Source organism: Schistosoma haematobium, chromosome 4, assembly GCF_000699445.3.
Source record: "Schistosoma haematobium chromosome 4, whole genome shotgun sequence".
NCBI lineage: Eukaryota > Metazoa > Platyhelminthes > Trematoda > Strigeidida > Schistosomatidae > Schistosoma > Schistosoma haematobium.
Genome location: NC_067199.1, coordinates 15,074,545 through 15,094,790, shown reverse-complemented (window position 1 = coordinate 15,094,790; position 20,246 = coordinate 15,074,545). Strand labels below are relative to the sequence as shown.

At 30.8% G+C, this 20,246-nt stretch overlaps 1 protein-coding gene across 1 annotated transcript in view; it reads left to right on the top strand.

Annotated features, from left to right (window-relative positions):
• FUR1_1 (Uracil phosphoribosyltransferase, synthesizes UMP from uracil) overlaps positions 1 to 20,246 on the top strand; it is a 105,615-nt gene that overhangs the window by 62,879 nt on the left and 22,490 nt on the right. The window contains exons 7-8 of the mRNA XM_051215768.1: positions 1,202 to 1,414; positions 11,841 to 12,061. Coding sequence (XP_051066304.1) covers positions 1,202 to 1,414; positions 11,841 to 12,061 — 434 coding nt within the window. The remainder of the gene's footprint in view (positions 1 to 1,201; positions 1,415 to 11,840; positions 12,062 to 20,246) is intronic.

Sequence of the window (20,246 nt, the reverse complement as noted above, 5' to 3'; positions counted from 1 at the left end):
AGTAGTTTGAATGCTGTTTTGTTTTTAATTTAATTTGTAAATAACTGTTTACTCAGTTAGATTAAACACTACACATTTCCACTTGTTTTTTTCAGAAAACATTAGATTATAGTCAACATTATCATTCTTTTTTGAAGACAACATACTGTCGGAAGTTTTCTATTCTTAATACATATCAAAGCTATTTAGTTTTTTTTGTTCTGTCCATCTCTAGTAGCTTCATATTAGTAATATGTTTGTTGTGGATTAAAAATTAGTTTTGTATTTTGCAGTTAACACTATGGAACATGATCAATATATTTTAACAATTACATGGACTCCTACAATACCACTTTTATATTGTCTTATTCTATCGATTATTTATCCAAATACCAATATATAATTACATGATTAGTGAAATTATGACAACGGTTTCATACTTCGGAGGTATCGATTTGAGGTTATCGATTGGTCATATGCGTAAAAATATTAAGTGAGAAATGACACGATGAAATCAGTTATATTAATGTTCAGTATCCTACAGATTTAATGGACATATCAATTATAAGAACATTCTGTAAAGATCAATGTAATGGTATATGAAGTTTATTAAAATCAACAAGTAGTATATATGTATATGTATAAACGTCAATGGCTTTCTTAAAAGTTAAAACTAAAACAATATATGATTATTTCGCACCGTTCAGTTCTGTAGCACTTAAAAATGAAATACATCTTTTTTTGTTCAGGATCCATCAACCTTTTGGTTATTGAATGATTTTGATATTTAGAAATTAATTAGACACTGATATAAATTACCATTTATTACTGCTTTTGAAATAGACCTACAACTCATCCGATTTTGACCAATCATGCATAAATCGTTTTGTTTACTGTTAATATCTTTACGGGCATCTGAAATTTCACAAGATTACTTCAGACTATTATTCTTTATACTAGTTTTAACCCAACTCATCAGATTGTTTATTTCATTACTTAATGAATTACAATATTTCGTGTTAGTGTATCCAAAAACCGACAATAAATTTTTGAGTTTTTTATTGATTACCAAAAGATATGATATCTATTTTTGAAATCTTATTTCCCAAATAATTGAGTTCCATAAAGCGATGAAATATCTAGAATATACATTTATTTCGTCTAAATTATTTGTTGTCAACTGTTTCTAAGTATGTATTGAATTAACTTTTTATGTTTACAGGGTCGACGTGGTTTGGGATCAATTTTTGTATGGGCCAGTGGGAATGGTGGTACAAGTCATGATAACTGCAATTGTGATGGGTATACAAATAGCATTTATACACTAGGTGTTGGATCAGTTTCAGAGCATGGATCTGTTCCATGGTATGCAGAATTATGCTCTTCAACGTTAGCTGTTACCTATAGCAGTGGAGGACGTGGTGAACGTGGTGTTGTAAGTTTTCATGATCATTTTCATTTGAGAAAAACGCTTAGCTTCAATTTGATATTATGTAATTCGTTTGTTTTTTAAGTGTAACTTTTTAAATGACACAATCCACTAACATTTGATGTAGTCTGTTTTACTGAATCATCTATTTATGTTTGTCATTCAGTCATTGGTCACCACAATTAGAATCGTACAGAAGATCATGGTAAGATTTATGTTTTCAAGCAAGCGAATAGTGTTTACAACTTGTATAGGATCAAAACAATCTTAATAATATAAGAGTGAGAGTAAACGTTTGACATAATGAACAATCTATTTATTTATGAATTCATGTTCTTGCAGTTTTAATGTGTTTTATGATGAGAAAGGTTTGCTACGTCATTCATCTAGTTAGTCCTCATTGAATCTATGTTGAGTTATATGAAAGTTCTGATTTCGATATCAGTACCTTTAAGTGTATGGAAAGTGTTTTGAAGCCTATAATTTAATATTATAATTTGTTAACTTTAGCGTTGAATGTTCTTTGAAGGTACTTTTCAAGGCTCTTTTTCAATTTGATAAGTGTAAGAAATAAAAAGAAAACGCCGAAAAACTGTTCCCTCTTGGTTTCATCTATTCCGTTTTAACGAAACATTGTAACATGTGGAGGAAATACAGTCAAGATTAAGATAAAATAATCACTTTTAATTGAAGGATGGTTTCACTATGGGATTAATTGTCTGTTTAAAGTAGATTGTCGTCAGGACTGAAATCCAGTATTCACATTTCGTCCTATTTAGGACTAGTAATACGAGAATGCCCTCATTTAATGTTGACATCCTTTCTGAGACTCTAACTTGTTACCTTTCCCTTCGAACGCTCAAAGCTTTATCTATCCATTGAGCTATTGAGTCTAGATATATTCTATATTTTTCAACAAGTTTGACAATTATGTCATTCATAGTAAGCGTTTTTACTGTCTCGTTATTCCGGACTGAATTTTGATCACTTTATTGGCGTATATGCATCATGTGTATATCCTGTGATATAGTTATTGAATTACAGATTATTCAGAATTCTATTCATGTTTGAAAAAACCAGAAATTTGTTTCGTGATCCAGTTGTTGAAATGCGACATGTATGTTTCAAATCCGAATAAACATCCTATAGTATGGGGTTGTGGAGATTGCTGAGTTTTGATTGAGATCATGAATTGATCAATGTTAGACCATCATTTAAAACCTCGAAGCCCGGTACTGCCGTTTCTTATTAGTATGGTACTCCTCAGCAGCGCGCACCCACGCTCCCGCACGCAGTATTGTAACCCATGTTCCTAGGTCTCGCGTGCGAATGCAGTTGCTCACTGAAGACAGTTGAAGATGGTCGTGCAATATCGTGCATTCGTCGATGTTAGACATCTGTTGGACGCCGGCTCAGTGGTCTAGAGGTTAAACGTTCGTGCTGGAAACCATAGGTCCTGGGTTCGAATACTGCGTACAGGATCATGGATGTGCACTGTTGAGGTGTACCATACTAATACGAAACGGAGATCAAGTGCTCTCAGGTTTTCAATGATGATCTAACGTTGATCGATTCACGTTCTCACTCAAAACATTCCACAATTTATCGTATACATCAAATTTACTAAAGGGAGTAGTAAATCAAAGTAATGAACTTGTTTAGTGCTTTTTTTCCATTGACACTATGAATTCTGCTGTGTTTTCATTGAAAAGCTTTTAGAATCTGTTGAGAAACATACAAACGAATCACAGTGATAAGAAATTCATCCATCTGATATTTGTATGATTGACCAAGTTCAGATCAACGTAAATTCCGTAGAACCAATCAAGAATATATTTATTTGAATCTAAGTTAGGATAAAATATTGAATAAAGTCTTTTTGTTATGGGAAAATAAAAAAAAAAACACTAACATAGTAGCCAAAAACGATTGTTTAACCAAACAATATGCAAAATATCATTATTGGTAATTGAACTATAGTTCTTTTCTGAAAATGATTATAATATTTCAATATAATTCTCAATTCCCTTATTCAGATTTCTAGTCAGGAAGAATTTTGTTTCTTTGTGTACTTTCCATTTTCCATTTCAACTAGAAGAAATTGAGTGAGTGTTTATGTATATGAATGGACAATAGATTTTTATCCGCTTTCAATTTCCTGAAAAGTTGTTTTGGTATTTTGAAATTGTTGGATATAAGGAAGCCCTAAATATCTCGTTTTCTAGATATGTAACATTGACTATTTTTAACTTTAAAGGATTTTCGCTTCCTGTTTGTCGGTGTTGTAACATGACATGAGTATAGCAATGTTGCTTGTTTTATTTCATGTAAAAAAGTAGTAGATTTTCACCTGATTTCTTTCGAATTCATTCCAAAAATACTACTTCCTTCTGAGTTCATGCAAATCTCTGTCTAGTAATATTCTGCCTTTAAAAAAGACGCTACAATTATGGTAAGGCCATCTCCACTGATGTTATTGAATTATACCTTCTATATGTTGGTAATTGACTGAAGTCGGGAAGACGTACTTTTGGATTACAAATCACTTATCTAAAAGCGTAACATGCTCCCTGGGAAACCTGAAAGACATAACTTCCATCTCTGGTTGGCTCATAAGTACAAACTGTTAATAAGTCACATAAGAAAACACGATCACTTTACAGTGCTCCAGAACTTTTTAATGGTGTTCTAACTAGTATCAATCATTAACTAGTTCCACTTATTGCTTTTCAAAAAGTTCTTTTTTATGAGGAAACAGTTTTTCATAGTTAATACTAAGAGGTATTTGTAGATAATACCATAATCCAAATATCTTTTTTAAGTTAAAGTGAAATATTGGTTTCAAATGGTTCAGAAACGATTACCCTTAGTTTATTAATTCTCGGTTATTATGTTTCATAATTTTTAATTGTATAGTCTGTCTTGGAAAAAATTATACTCTATCTGATTATTCTTTGTATAAAAAATATCAAAAGAATCATCAATTGAATGTTTATTTATAATGTTTTCTCTTTTAATAGAGTTTAAAAATTAAACATTTCTCTAGTTAATGGTACATTTGAAATATTCCCATATTGTAAATTTAGAACAATATATGTAAGCGAACAATATTGTTTTCGATTAGATTCTTATCAGGCTTTACTCCAATATACAGTAATATTTATATGTATATACGAAATTATTAAACCGATCAAGGTAGTTTATGAATCAGTGATAACAATGGAAAAGATTACATAATAAGTGAAAAGTACAAATTGATAGTGTGGTGACAGGTGTACTACTTTTGATAAAAATAATAAAGGCTTAAATCAATGTTACATAATCAGAAATAAGTCAATGATTAGAAAAATATGGTGAGATAACATTTATAAAAATCATAAGATTACGTAATAAGAATTGTCACCACACTATCAATTTGTACTTTTCACTTATTATGTAATCTTTTCCATTGTTATCATTGATTCATAAACTACCTTGATCGGTTTAATAATTTCGTATATACATATAAATATTACTGTATATTGGAGTAAAGCCTGATGAGGATCTAATCGAAAACAATATTGTTCGCTTATATATATATATTGTTCTAAATGGTACATATCTCAAATGTTCTCGGATTTTCGATTCCACATATTTAAAACAATCTTTTAGCCAGTTTTCGTTGAAATCTTTGATCGGAGTAACAATTGATCTGTCATTCATATAAAGAGGTTTTGATGTATGAAAGAAAAAAATACATCTATGAACAGGTCTCTTTTCAAATTGACTAATATTATGCTAATTATTTGTTTTATCTGATCCCTGATTATTTTGTATCATCGTTTTGCCTAAATTGTTTATTACTGATCTGTAAATAACACCTTATTTTATCTATAAAATGTCTATCTTGTTTTCGTTTTGTTTTATTTACATTGTTTATCAAAAGTTCAAAATAATTGATAATCCATACTGCTAATACACTAATCGATATGAATAAATAAAACTTGTTTTCTCTAAGATACAGTAACTTGAAAGCCAATAAATATTTAAACATAAATATGAGTATATACAACTTGATAATCACGTGTAGATTTTTAGACTAAACTTCGTTTGATTCATCTTTTAGAAAGCAATGGTGATACTCAATTGACCACAGCATAAAATATACAATGTATATTTATTCGATTAGACTATTTTAATAACAAAGTTAGAATTACTAGGTCATTCGTAGCACAAAGCACTGGTTTAACGATATCCTTTTCATATCTTTATTTATTTATTTAAACACATAAACATTGGTACAAAGAGACACCAGATATATATGCGCCACACAAATCACTCGGTTTGTGTGAGAGCTGGATACTGTCCGGATGTTCAAACCGAAGCAGGTGGTTTCCTTAGGGGGCCACACACCGAGCGTTTGAAGTAGAGTTCAAATCCACAAGTCAGTGGATCAATGTTAGGTGATGCAGTCCCATGGTAACCGGTGAACAACAATAGGTTCACACTCTGTTTGTTCCTTCAGGATACTGGAACCCATGTACACCAATGGTTTGGAATCAAGGTTTTCCAACTCCCCTAGGTGGACTCTCCATGTCCACTTATCCAATTAAAGCGCCGGACGTTCGCTTTTCGTTCTCTCAGTTTCGTAAGCAACAGTGGTGACGCGAGAAGGTAGTGAGTAGGACTTCCCTGGCAATGTTTGTATGCAAGTGGCCATGTGAGAGCATTTCGAGAGGGAGAGTGGACTCTCCCCACCCTCAGCTGTATAAAATTTGCTGCTTATTTATAAGCGAAATCAAAAACCTTAGTGTGGGTACAAGAATTATGTTAAAAATAAAACGCTTTAGTTCCTATCATTATAGTTCATATATGGGGTCTAGTGTTAGAGAGAAAAAAAAGCGGTGAGAGGTGAGAACCTGAATTTTAATAAATTGAATAAAAGTTCGATGTGCATATTCTAGAAGCCTACTGTGGACATGATAAATTCAAGCATTTCTTTTATCTGGGACAAATGACCATCGAAAATTCCTTTTATCTTTCGAGTCATCATGTAATACGTAGTCTCACTCCCACTTCAAAGTGCTTTTCATGGTATTCATTCTGTCTTGGCTATTACTTAGGTCTGCTGTAACCGTTCTGATTAGAGACAGTGGCTGGTATTCTTTACTAGAACATTGAGAAATATTCCTATCTGTAATAAAATGCTAATAAATTATAAAGTCTTTTTTAAAGAACATTTTATTTTTATAAGGTTGCTTGTTATGTAAGAAATTATCATTCTGATTAACCATTCTATTTAATAGTAAGATCTAAATTCAAATCCATTAATTTGATATCTTTCAACACTTTAAGTTACTCAAGAAGTAAATATCAAAGTATCTCTATCTGATATCTGATGTAGACAAATGAGAAGGTCAGTGGATGCCAATCATAAGTGAACAGAAGGACAAGTGAATTTCATTGACTGAAAAATAGATTGATTTCCTAAGAGGTAGAGTTGTACATATATATAAATGAGTATTTGTGCATTTGATTTGGTAGCCCAATATACTCGCTCTTGTGTTATCGCCCAAGTAGTTAGTTGGGAGTTAGCGCATAGCATGTCGTTTATCAGTATCAGATTTTGGAAACTGCCCGTCATAACATTTAGATAGTGTTTTTTTTTGCATACTGACTCTATTTAAAGCTACTATGGAAAATATAAGTGATCGTCTTATATTCACACTTCGATATCACTCAACATACTCATTTATTCGTTTTTTCTGCAATGATTTTTATGGTACCGTGATAACCTAATTAGAAATCGACAGTGTAGACTTATATTTATTCATAAAATATATTTTTATAAATTTTCCTTCTATTTTCTTCTTCATTTTTTGTTGGGATAAAAACACAAATTAGAACAGACAATGGAGAAATTTGGCGGCAAGTTTTGGAATTTTATTTTGTTTAAACGCTTTGTTTGTGTGTGTATGTTTCATTGGCCCTATTGCGTTAAACCTTTGATATGTTTTTTTCTCAATGAATAATAAACTAATATATAAAGTTTCTGTTATATATACATGTTTTGTTTGTGTTTTAAAGACGTGTATTTTGTATATTGGTTTGTTGAGTTAATTAAATTTATCTCACTTCAATAACAACAAATCTTGGGCATCTTTTGTTTTTGTTCGTGCACATAATTTTCTGTGTGTTTTAAGTGTGTTTTTTTTTTGTTTACTGATGAGAAATTAATTTTTATTCGATTTATGCCTCGTTTTTATTTTGTGGGGATTTTATGTATCGGTTTTTACGTACAATATTACTATGGCTTCTTTTTTTCTTAACGTGTTTTGGTGTATACTAAAGATCTTAAAGTGTTTTTTATTTGTGTATATTACTTTATTTAATCGGATAAGTTTTATAAAATATTTAAAGAAAACGTTATTCATGTGTGAACTTTTCATTTTATAAGACTAGTATTTGAACGAAGAATATTCTTTTCGATAAATTCTCATCAGGTTCTACAGTTATATATCCAAATTAATAATCCGAAAAAATGGCCAGGTTAAGGGCAAAATACATCGTTGAGAGCATATGAATTTAGGATTGTGATAAACAAAATACAATAAAATTGTTAATGTTAATATGACTCATATAGAATGTTAACTTGAATCTGCATATATGTTAAGTAAAATTTTAAGATCCATGATCAGAATAAATATGGGTCAAATAGGGTGAGACAGAAATAATAGTAATTTCAATGGTTAAGATCATGAGTCAGTTGAAGCTAGACCACCATGGAAAACCTGGAAACACTGGACGGCCGTTTCGTCCTAGTATGGGACTCCTCAGCAGTGCGCATCCACGATCCCGCACCACGCGGGGCTCGAACACAGGACCTACTGGTTTCGCACCCGAGCACTTAACCACTAGACCACTGAGCCGGCATCCAAATAGTGCAATTACAATTCGATCAAATAAGTAAGACGTAATACGGAGGGATGAATGCGAAGTGAATGAATCATGTATAGGAAAGATTAATAATGATGTTTAACCAATAATAATAATAATAATGATAATAATAATAATAATAATTGACTACGAAAGGTCATAGTCAAATTATTTCATTCAATAGTTAAGATTACGATTGATTAATTGGTCTTGATATTGGCCAGGGGAGGAGGAGTGGTTGAATATATTTCTTCTGTACGTAAAGCTCCGGTTTCTTCATCTGGATGGCTATTGCTTCAGCCGTTTGAAGGACTTTCAGTCTGACCAGTTTTGGCAATAAATTACTTACCTTATAAATAATTGAAAAAGATTGGTTTATACTGGCACTATGACCTGTTTGTACTAAAGACGAGAATACCTGTATTTCTAACCACTTAAACAAGATCTTAAATGAGTAAACTTAATGGATATTGACGGTCATACGTTTCATTTTTAGTGGAGTTATGGATGTGTACCGCTGAGGAGTCCCATACCTTTTTTATACGGCTGTTTAATGATCCTTGGTTCTCAGTTTTTCTGTAGTCAAGTTCGTTAATATAAACCACAGATCAAATAATATTTAGGAAAACTCATATATTCAGACTAAAATGATTAATCTCACACTAATGTGGTTTATTTGATCAATGGGCTACACATTTATTTGACACTTGTGTCCATTCAGACACAAAGTTAAACTAATTTGAATTTCCAAACACAACCGAAAATATGTAGTCCTGTGAAAAGTACAACATACTTTGATGTTCTAATGGGACGAGATTGATAGTTTCTTTATGTTATTATGGAATGCTTTAGAAAAACTAATATTTCTACGGTATATCAACTAGTTTCTTTTCACAGGTGATCAATAAAATTGATTAACAAGCTTATACTTCGCAGAGTGGATTGATCGTAAAATTTATGTAAGTTTGCTTTTCCATAAATAGTCTTCATTCTGAAATAAATATAGAACATGCTATTCCAATAGCTATCTTCAATTATAAAATCAGTTGACAGTGGACTTTGCCTTTAATAGTAGATTATCAAATATTTCAAAAAAGATTACAATAATCCAAAACTGCTCAAAAGATTATGCAATCGTTGTTGGAGTTGTCTAAAGCTTTTGAATTTCTTAAAGCCTAATTTATGATGCTATTGACGCTTTAGTTGAGGTAATCAGTTAAAAATACAAACTGTGTGGTCTGTTTGATTATTAAGGGGTACGTTTCCTTTCGTTTTGGTCCATCATTTTTATCCCCTTCATAGTAGTATCCCTTTCTGGTTAATAATTTGTCGAATCTTCATTTTCATTGTTTAAAAGATTCTTGGAAATTCTCAGAAGTCTGTCTCGTCAGCTGCTTTGTTTCACGATTTTGTAGAATTACGTGCACTGACAATTTTCACAGGATACCACACTTATTCTATGTTTTCATCACCACAAGTGGTCGACAGTTTTTCTGTTGCTGAATCATCCTTACAGTCTGTACGGTTGTCAATGAAACTTTTGATCCACTCTCATTCAAAGGAAGTAGGCAGTTTCTTACCCATAACATCCACCACAGATATCGAATTTAATTCCTGTTCTATATTTAATGATATTAAAGTGCAGGCCATCCACATACATAATAAGGTCTCTGGAATCATCATTTGTCTATCTGCAGTCCCCCATCACCTTTAATAGTCTGTCAAACCTCTACGAGAGGATCTTCTTTTGCCTCAGTATAACCTTTGGATGGTAATAAAAATTCACAACATTTAATTACACTCGCATTTACATCAACTCACCTTTTCATCTGCATAAACTTAATTTATTCGAATGGCAATACCTCTAACTCTCTAATGACGTTTGGGTAATCGATAGGATCTTTTAAGAATACGTTCAGGAAGTTTAAAAAGCGATTTATCAAACTAACTACCGAATTCAATCTACTCCATTCTTATTAAGGAAAACATTAGGGATACCAATGCTAACATTATAAACATTATCCTGACTTACTGAGGTTGGGTGTATTCACCCACTTGTCGTAACAGACCCGGTATTCGGTTTAATAATATCCAAATCTAGCAAAATAGTTAATTTTGTATCTGGAAATGTAATTATTTGCCCCAATACTGAAACTGTGGTCGTTAATTAGCTTAAACATAGGTTTAAATGTGCAATATAAATCACACATTATACAGGAGATCATATAATTTACCAACAAGCCATTTTTTTCTACTTATGATAGCCATCTAATTGTTGTGTATTTGTTAGAAAAGTAGTTTCTCTTAAATTTTAAGCACATCTTTCCTTAATCATATATATATTCTGTAACATTATGTTACCTATGTTTCTTTATTCTGGTAATCAATTTTTTCGCTTGTCATTATCACTCAATATTAAAACATTACATGTAGTACTTATTTCCGTCTCTTGGAAAAAATTGATGTCTAGTACATTTTTAATGCGAAAAAATCTCAATGACAACTGTGGTTAGAAGAAGTGACTTACTGAAATAATCTATTTTTTTATAACCTACAAAAAGCTATCTGTTATGTTATGAATTGACAATTTACTTACTTATCCGTATATCCAATATAATTTGATGTTTCTTACTAAAACTATTGACGGTGTACTTTCTTGTCTTTTTCTCTTCAGGTTTCTACTTCTCCTTTTACCTATTTTGACCACTGAAAATTTGCTAGTGATTTTCTAACGTCTTTTCTGTTTCTGTTGTTTTTCACTGTTCATCGGTATTTTAATTGTACTTCTGTGGTGTTTTTTAGTGTGAATAACTGCTACTTTCTAATAAAGTATCATTTACTTTTTAAGTTGCCCTTTCAGTGAACTGATATATGTTGGATAACTAAATAAAACTGAATTATTGGTTTACTTTTCCTCTCTAGTTTCGTAACTTCTCAATAGTTCTTACACACGATCCTTCATTTGTATGGTCTTATGACGAGTTTGTCATTCATTAATCAATTTATTGGAATTTTTGCAGTAAATCAGCCAACCAGTGGTTTCGGATTTTTAATAATTTTTGGTGAAAACTACTTATAACTTGCTTTCACGAAAAGTTACTTATAATCAAATGGATGAACAATACTCCATATTTGTCTTCGTTTTTATCATATTTATTATAAGGCACTTTGAGTATTAAATGTACACAGAATGAGGGATCCATTCTTTGTTACTGATGTTTATGCAAATGAAAGAAAGCGTTTACAGAAAAAGGATTTTTAGCTGCGATTGTCATTTTTGTTTGCTTTTTAAATTTGAAATACCCGGTTGTTCTCTTCACTTTTCACAAGTGTTTACTAAATTGATCTTAACTTAGATTATAGCTAACTATTATCATGAAGATTATGCTTTAATTCTTTAAGGGATTTTTTCAACGTGTTTTCATTCTGTAGTCGTTCGAATTAACTTAATTACATAAATCTGTTTCTTCATTCATTTGTTTATTTTGTTTTGTTTCTTCTCATTTCTGAATAATAGATTACAACAGATTTAAATCACACTTGTACTGATAATCATTCTGGTACATCGGCTAGTGCACCATTAGCTGCTGGTATATGCGCTCTCACCTTGTCAGCCAATCCTAATTTAACTTGGAGAGATTTACAATATTTAGTTGTTTATACAGCACGTCCAGATGGTTTATATGCAGATGATTGGCATGTGAATGGTGTTGGTCGACGTGTATCACATGCATTCGGGTAAAAAAAATTTTCAATTTCTATTTTCTCGATGATTAACTCGATTCGAAATTCTCTTTGTTTTATAGACTTTTTATTATTACTACTTTATCATCAGTAGTGATTGTTTTCTTTTAGCAATATTATATTGGCTAGTAATTTGAATCTATCTACTTCTAAAAAGAATCAATTTCAAATTGATTAGCTCAATGGTAATACCTTTCAATGCGGTCGTATTCTAATTAGGCAGAAAATATTAAAAACTGGCAAAACAGTGTATTGTCCTTAATTGCGCTTAGAAATTTATTTAGGGAAGGAAATTATGATAACATTAGGAGTATACTGTAAGTATATAACGAAAATAGACTTAGGTAACTCGGAAAAGCATAAATAAAGTAGGGTGTTCACTTACAATAGAACGTACGTATTTAATTATCTATTAGTAAACCAATATACATCATTAGGTGACTTGACTTCTCAATTTGGTAAGTTAAATTGAAAACAAATTATTAATAGCAACTTAGATTACTCACAACTACCAATAGATAACTAAGTTTCCTCTGACTAAAAGCGATACAAGTTATTTTCTTGAACATCGAAGACTGGAAAATTTAAATTTCTTACCATCTAAATACAGATAACTTGTATTGACAGAATATTTCACCTTTATAGGCTGCTTTTACACTGTTAGCTGGTCAGAATTGGTTAAATTCTTACTACTGTTTTGATCAATCAACTATATGTCGTAAGGTCAAAATGTCGCAGTTAAATAATATTTTCTAATGAGTCACACACTTGACCCCTTTCCTAACACTAGGAATGCCTAAAATATTTCTAGAGTTTATTCATAATTCCTAAATAATAATCTTTCAACTGTAAAACCTTATTTGATTTTTGAACATTGATTTTTTTGTTTAACCCTGCACGTTATAAGTAATAATTCCCATGAATATTTTTCAGTAATATTCGGGATTTTAACCAGCAATATAGACTAGACTTCAACTGATGTTATTTTCGATAATAATTCAATATTATTCTTTTACTTAAACGTCTGTAAATCTAAATGCACGATTTGTTTATTAATCTTGGGGATTGTATATTACAGTTTCCTGTAGTTATTATTGAATAGCTAACAGGATGATATTCTTCCATGTCACAACAACCATTAAATATAAAATTTTATTATATAATAACTCCTTGCCACAATATCAAATATGACAAGTATGCACTGTATCTTTTTGCATTCTGTACGCGTATGTCTACATTCATTAACGAGACATTTTCTATATGGATTCTCCTAGAGTTTTTTTCTTATGTAAGGTGGTACAGCTAACAATGAAAACTACAGAAAAATAGATAAACACAAAACTGCAGATTACAAATAAAAAATAATTGTTACTACGATAAAGCTAAAAAAAATAATTTTTCAAATTCAGTTCATGGAATGCTATTTTGATTTAGAGTGAAGATTATCATTTATTCATTTTTTATCATACGTACTATCATAGTTTCAGTTTTAATGATGAGGTAGGTTGTGTTGATTTTTTCTGTTGGGCTCACCAGTTTGTAAGCTTATCCAACTCCAATTATTCTAGATCTTATTTTAATATATTTTCTAGACCCAACCCATTGTGAAATCAGATTAACTTGACAATGCGATCTTAAAATTCGATTGAGAAAAGATACATTCCAGACAAATTAACCCAATAGACCACATGTTTAGACTACACAGGTTGAGGGACTGTGAATTGGATGCTGTTGATTGATGTAGTGATCAACTGTTGTATAATTTGTTGTGGTAATTTATGTAACCCAAGAAATAATATGGTCATAAAGACACAGAAGCAGTCACACATATATATAAGAGTGGATATAGGTAAAAGTTATTAATTAGTCAAATGCTAAATAATTAATGAGACTAAAATGACACTAAACACTTGTTGTTCGACTTTAAACAAATTCAAAAAACAATAAGCCTGAGTGATTATATGATCTAGGTGAATAATATGAGACTGCAAAACCTTGAAGAGTTTGTCTCATCACTACAAATCAAATACATTTTCTTACCAAATACAAAAATAAAAACGTTTTACCAGGCTAGGAGAAAAAGGAATTTGGTTTTCCTTAATAGGGGGGTCTTTTTATTTAAAAGATTATTTACATATCCGTGGCTTTCACTTAAAATCCTCTATTGGTTGAGATTGTGAAGTTTACGGTGTTGTTTCTCCTAATTTGTATGCAATGTTATTTTCCACTGAAGTGTATACATTTTCCGATAAAACATCTTTTCAATATATATATGTGATTGTAACGTCAGCCAAAGATCAAACAGAATAGATCGAGATAAACCAATTCACTGTGTTGCAATTCTTTCGTACTTTGTAAGAGTGAACCAATAAATGATATGATATAACAAAAGAAAACAATTGTACCAGAACAGGGTTTGTTATTGGAGAAATAGGATAGCGGAAATAATGTACGGACTTAAATTTATGACACTAATTTTCACTTTATTGTAAACCTCTTCTAGAGAGCTTATGGTGTGTGATATGACTGTAGACATCAACACCTCATGCTTGTAAGGTTTTGCCATAATTCATAACAAACGCTAGTTGAATACCTTGGAAAATCAAGTTTCACACAGCAGAAAGTAAATTTGCCTTTATTTAAATTTGTTTAGATGATATCAGTTAACAACATTTTCATAAGATTTTAATCACCTCAGTTGGTTTCTATTTTAATATACTCTAGGCAAATTGACTCTGTCATTTGTTTGTTATATTCTGTTATGAAAATAGTTTTTATTATAGTTGTGTATGTTTACTCGTGTTTGTTTGCGTGCATCTTCAAATTTCTATGTTATTCACAGTATTGTTTAAATATTTAGTCATATAATTCTTCGTTTTCTTTCTCTCGGTTGTCATTTTTTTTATTATTTCTGTTCTTTTTTGTTCCCTATTGTTTATCTTTTTATTATTAAAATTATTACATACATTTTTTTGTACTGATTTATCTCTGATTTGTTTGGTTCCATTTCTTTCATGTAAAAAAAAGAAAATAATCATGTTTATGTATTATGTAACTTATCACATTATATAAATATATGAATTATAATTTCTATTTCTGGATAAGCGAATAAATATCATTAGTAATGTTGGAGATGCATTCGATATTACCAACATGTCTGTCCTTAAATCTTTACTTATACATGTATACTAAATAAGGTAATATATATGGAACCGCCAATTCATCACTGACAGTGTTCATTCACATCGCAATAAAAGAATATAATATCGATCGACTATTTAGTTGAAATTGAATATCTTATATTTTTGACTTTAGTATATCTACATTATATTGCATACGATATCCAATTTTGTCAGCGAGTTATTCGTTGAATTGGTTAACTCTGCTGATTCTTCTAACTAGAATTTTGAGACATTCATAATAATCAACACAAGTGGACAAACAAATAATAGTAAATCTTCAGAGAACTGGATAACCTATTCACTTCAGTAGTTAGAATTAACATTTCTTATATTTAAATATAAATGGGAGAATAGAATAATGGAGTTTTATGAAGTATGAAACTACATGACAAAATATATAATTAAATGTATGTTGACTCCAATAAATCATTCGCAAGGGGTTCATATTACCCCGTTACTTATAGTTATGACCAAATTTTGACCAGTTTTTGTTGACATATGTGTATCTTTAGTTGATTGTCTGTATATGAAATATCTGCCATGAACTCGACCTTCAGGGATCACTGGCTTAATGAAAAACGAACTTGCTTCTGAAGTGATAGATACTAGGCTGAATTCTCGGAATGAATATCAACACTTGGATATAGGATAAGTACAGGTACTAAATCCCGAATCGGTCAAAATTTACTTCTTGAACTCCTTTGCTACGACCTTAGCTACGACCTAAATATGTGCTGAATTAAGTTAACGCTAATTTTCAGTTTATAACTTTGCAGACACCTTATGTTTTGTGAAAATCTATTCTGTAATATATCAATAGAATGAATACTGTTGATTTTCCCCATTAATTTTTTTAGGTTGTGTCACAATTGTCTTGTCATTAGACATGTTATAAATGGTAATTCTCCTATGATATCTTGCTTGTTTCTTCACTAACTATTCAACTGGCACACTTAGCTAATTTTTAGATATCCACATAAACTATTAAGCTGAACAGCTGAACAGTTCTAGTTTAAAAAGAAAAACCTACTTAGGAATCTCTGTGTGTCGAATGATATTTTAATTAATGTATATTTACAATTATTCGGCATTGTTCAAATGGTGTATATGTGGACAATGATCTTCGGCTAGGTCAAAACACCTACCATACATTGTGTCTTGTTCACCCTAAAGTCGTATCTTGCAACCTAGGCAATTTGTTTTTGATTCAGACTGTAGTATTTAACGAAAGAAGTGAGTTAGGATAATATTAGTGAAGTTTTGGTACAAAAAGCTGTGAAACATTTTCACCATAGGTCAATAGTAATGCAGAGGAATGTTAACCTAAATGTAATCATCAGTAACCCTTTATTAAACCGAAAGTTGTTAAAAAGCAGGGAATTTATAGAGAGGTATTGCTGTCTACTTTCGAAAGTCCTCACCTGTATATTTAAGATAGAACTGATAGTGTGCAGACTGCATATGGAACTCAATACTACTTAGTCACTTTTTAGATAATAGGAAATTCTTTTTCAGTGCTTACTGTTCTTCAACAGTTCTCCAGTTGACGTCAGTGTACAAGGAAGATTCCTCAGAAACATTACTTTCACCCATTTTCTCTTGAACCAAGTATTTTAAACTTTCTGTGGTACTGTATCATTTGCATAGTGACATGTTTAGGTTACACGTGTGTTATTTTATTTTACTTTACCTTCACAATTATCATCAACTAATAATTTTCCCAATAAAGTGAACGAGAGTTACAAACAGGTAAATATAAGATTGCATTCAAGCTGCAAACAGCTAAGATAATCTTTTTATTACTCGGCAGGTATTTGTTAAGCAGTGACTAATGATGAAATGTAAATCAACTAATTCGTCAGTTGAATAGGACTGTGTCGAACATTGTATTTAATCGACAGACTTGATCTCATGGTACGCTCCTTGGAAATACTTTGAGGAAATTATTACCAAAATGTTCTTTATTTGAATTATTGTATCATACTTGACCTTAAATTTGTAACCCTGGATAAAGAATTCATTTCAGTCATCACTATTCTTTTCCAATTAGTCAAAAATGTACAGTGAACACATTCAATTATTTCTTAAATAGTTTCTCATCTTTGTTGTTTTTTCATTGTTTTTTTCTTAAAAATGCTAACAATTTGTCCACAGTGAATTTTATCTTGTCACTATACTGTCTGCTTTTTGTTTTAACTTTCCGTTAACTTATTTTCCTCATTCACTTTCGTTTTCATCCCCTCAGATTGACATCAGGCATTAAATCGGTTGAAAATAAAAATTAATTTTTCTTGCTAATTATTCATGAACAATTCTGGTAAGAGATGTTCCCTTAAATCAGATGCTTTTCTTCTCCTACACATTAATTTTCTTCTCTTTCAATTATTACTTAATATAAAAATTTATGGCTTTTTTTAAACTTCGTTTAGTATTAACATAAACTTATTTATTACCTCATTTGTTTCTATCTTCTTCCATCCACCGTATTTTCATATCTTTTTAATTTCAACATTTTGTAACTCGTTCTATGTATTGTTTACTATCGGAAGATACTTGTTTACATAATTCTCCTATAGGTTATATGCTCCTGTGTTATGTCCAAAGTGTACCCGGGTTTTTTTTAGCTTGAAGTTAGACATTTTCTCATGAGAACTGGGAATATCGACTAACTCACTGAATACTAGTATATGAAATCCAGTATGCACCGAAATTTCTAACTAATAAATAAATGTATCGAAACTATCACATCATATCTTTATATTTTTATAAATGATTCCTTAGTTCGCTATTGTCTCATGTGTTCTTTTGCGATACAATTTAGTTAGCTGGGCTTGATCTTTCATTCTGAATATCAGTTTATGCCATGATAACAGTTATTAACATATCCCACTATCCTTCCTTTATTGTTAAGTATTCATTCATGCAGAAATATTTGGTTACTTGTTATTGAATTCCGTAATCTTGTTTATTCATCCAAGTATATACATTTTAATACACAAGATGATAGTACTTAGCATACCCGAATTGAAATATATAGTGCTATTGGTTGATTAAATAGAATTTCGATATTTTGTGTTAAAATGTAGTCTTATTATCATTATAATCAATGATTTTATGTTAAACAGATGCTGGTAATAAGATTTTGATTGTGGAAAGAAAAAGACGAAAGGGAGAACCTGAAGAGGGGAGGTAAATATTAAGATATCATTTCTCAGTTCTTTTTATCTTCTCTATCATTTAACTGATAAAATCTATTCTTTTATGTTTAATTTTATGTATAAATAACAAGGCAATTTACGTTTCTATGAAATAAAAACAATAAACGATACAATATTGTCTTGTATGATCTCAAAGATTGTCAAACATACTTATTCGGTGTTAATTAGTTGATAATTAGCAGTATTTATGAAGATGTTTTGTTAGTTATTTTTACAAAAAGCAACTAACTTGTTCGTTTTTTTCAAATGATTTTATGATAAACTTATGAATACCTTTATCATTTTAACAAAAATTATATCAAACATTCTATAATCTAATTATGTATTCACTCAATCATTTTCTATGTTCTATTGTGTGTTAATAGTTTTCACTAAATCATCTTTCATAATGAAAAGGAGCGAAGGATTTCTTCCGGTTAACTCTTAGACTTTACAATGTCATCGTCTATTGGCGTCTGTTTATTTAGAAGGAAAAAAAGTTTTTTTTTTAAAAATGGTTGTTTTTCATGGTATAAAATGTTTAATTAGTTGAATCCCTATTTTTTCTACTTATGTGTTTGATTTTTAGGCGACAACTTTAGTTTTATTCTCTTCCAATTTTATAATTTTTATTACTTGCTAAATGTCTTTATGTAAGAAAAAAAAACTGGAATTGAAGAAACTGTTCATCAATTATCTAATAATAAACAATATACTAACAACGATAACAGGAAAGTATTGAATAGATTGTTTCTTAGTTGAGTTGTATAAGAAGAATATGAAATAGCATTGTTATTATGTCATAATGGCGACGTGTTTTTTTCATGAATAAATGAAATTAGAATAATTGGAAAATTTTTAAATCAATGTTTTTGTATTTATTAGAAAGATACAACAGTCATAAACCAGTACTGCTATTCAATATTCATAGTGGTTAGAAGTAATAAATTGAATAATTTCATTTTGTAGAGGGATTTCATTTATTTCACTGATAGCTATCATTATGAGTGAGTGTTATAAGAATTGAAAATCCTGAGGTCGAACACATACCCAATCATTGCGAAAGGAGTCATAGACTAAAAGAATATCTAATATTTCCTAGTTCTCAATAGTTCACCAGGCGATATCATCTAGCAATAGGCACCACTCTTAAAATATTCAATATTGAATGGTATGCTTAAACGTTTATTATAGTACACAAAGTGAAAGCTAGGGAGAATTATGGCCTCTTTCTCTATCCAATACGTATCTGTCTTCTCCATCATCTCAAAATCTATCATAAATATAATCCGTAATTAAAATACTTCCAAATATCAAAGTCAGCCTTGAGTTTGTCCATATTAGTTTATTTATTTAAACACATAAACATTTTTAATATAAGGAGGAACCAAATATATCTGCGCCACACTTCATTATTCGGTTTGTATGAAAGCTGAAATACTGTCCGGGCTCCCAAACCGAAGTAGGTGGTTTTCTTGTGAGGCCACTCCTCGGGCCTTTGACCTAGAGGTCTAGTCTGCAGGGCGGTGGAACAACGTTAGGAGATGCAGTCCCATGGTAGCCGGTGACCGATAACTGGTTCATACGCCATTTGTTCCTTCAGGATCTTTGAGCTTATGTGCACCATTTGTTTGTAATCAGGGGTTTATAACTCTCCTAGTTAGTTCCTCTATATCCACAAGTCGAGTTAAAGTTCTAAAAATTTGTTTTTCGTCCTCTCAATTTCGTGAACAACAGCGGTGCCGCAAGAAGTCAGTGAGTAGGACTTCCTTGACAGTAGATGTATAAATGTAGCCAAGT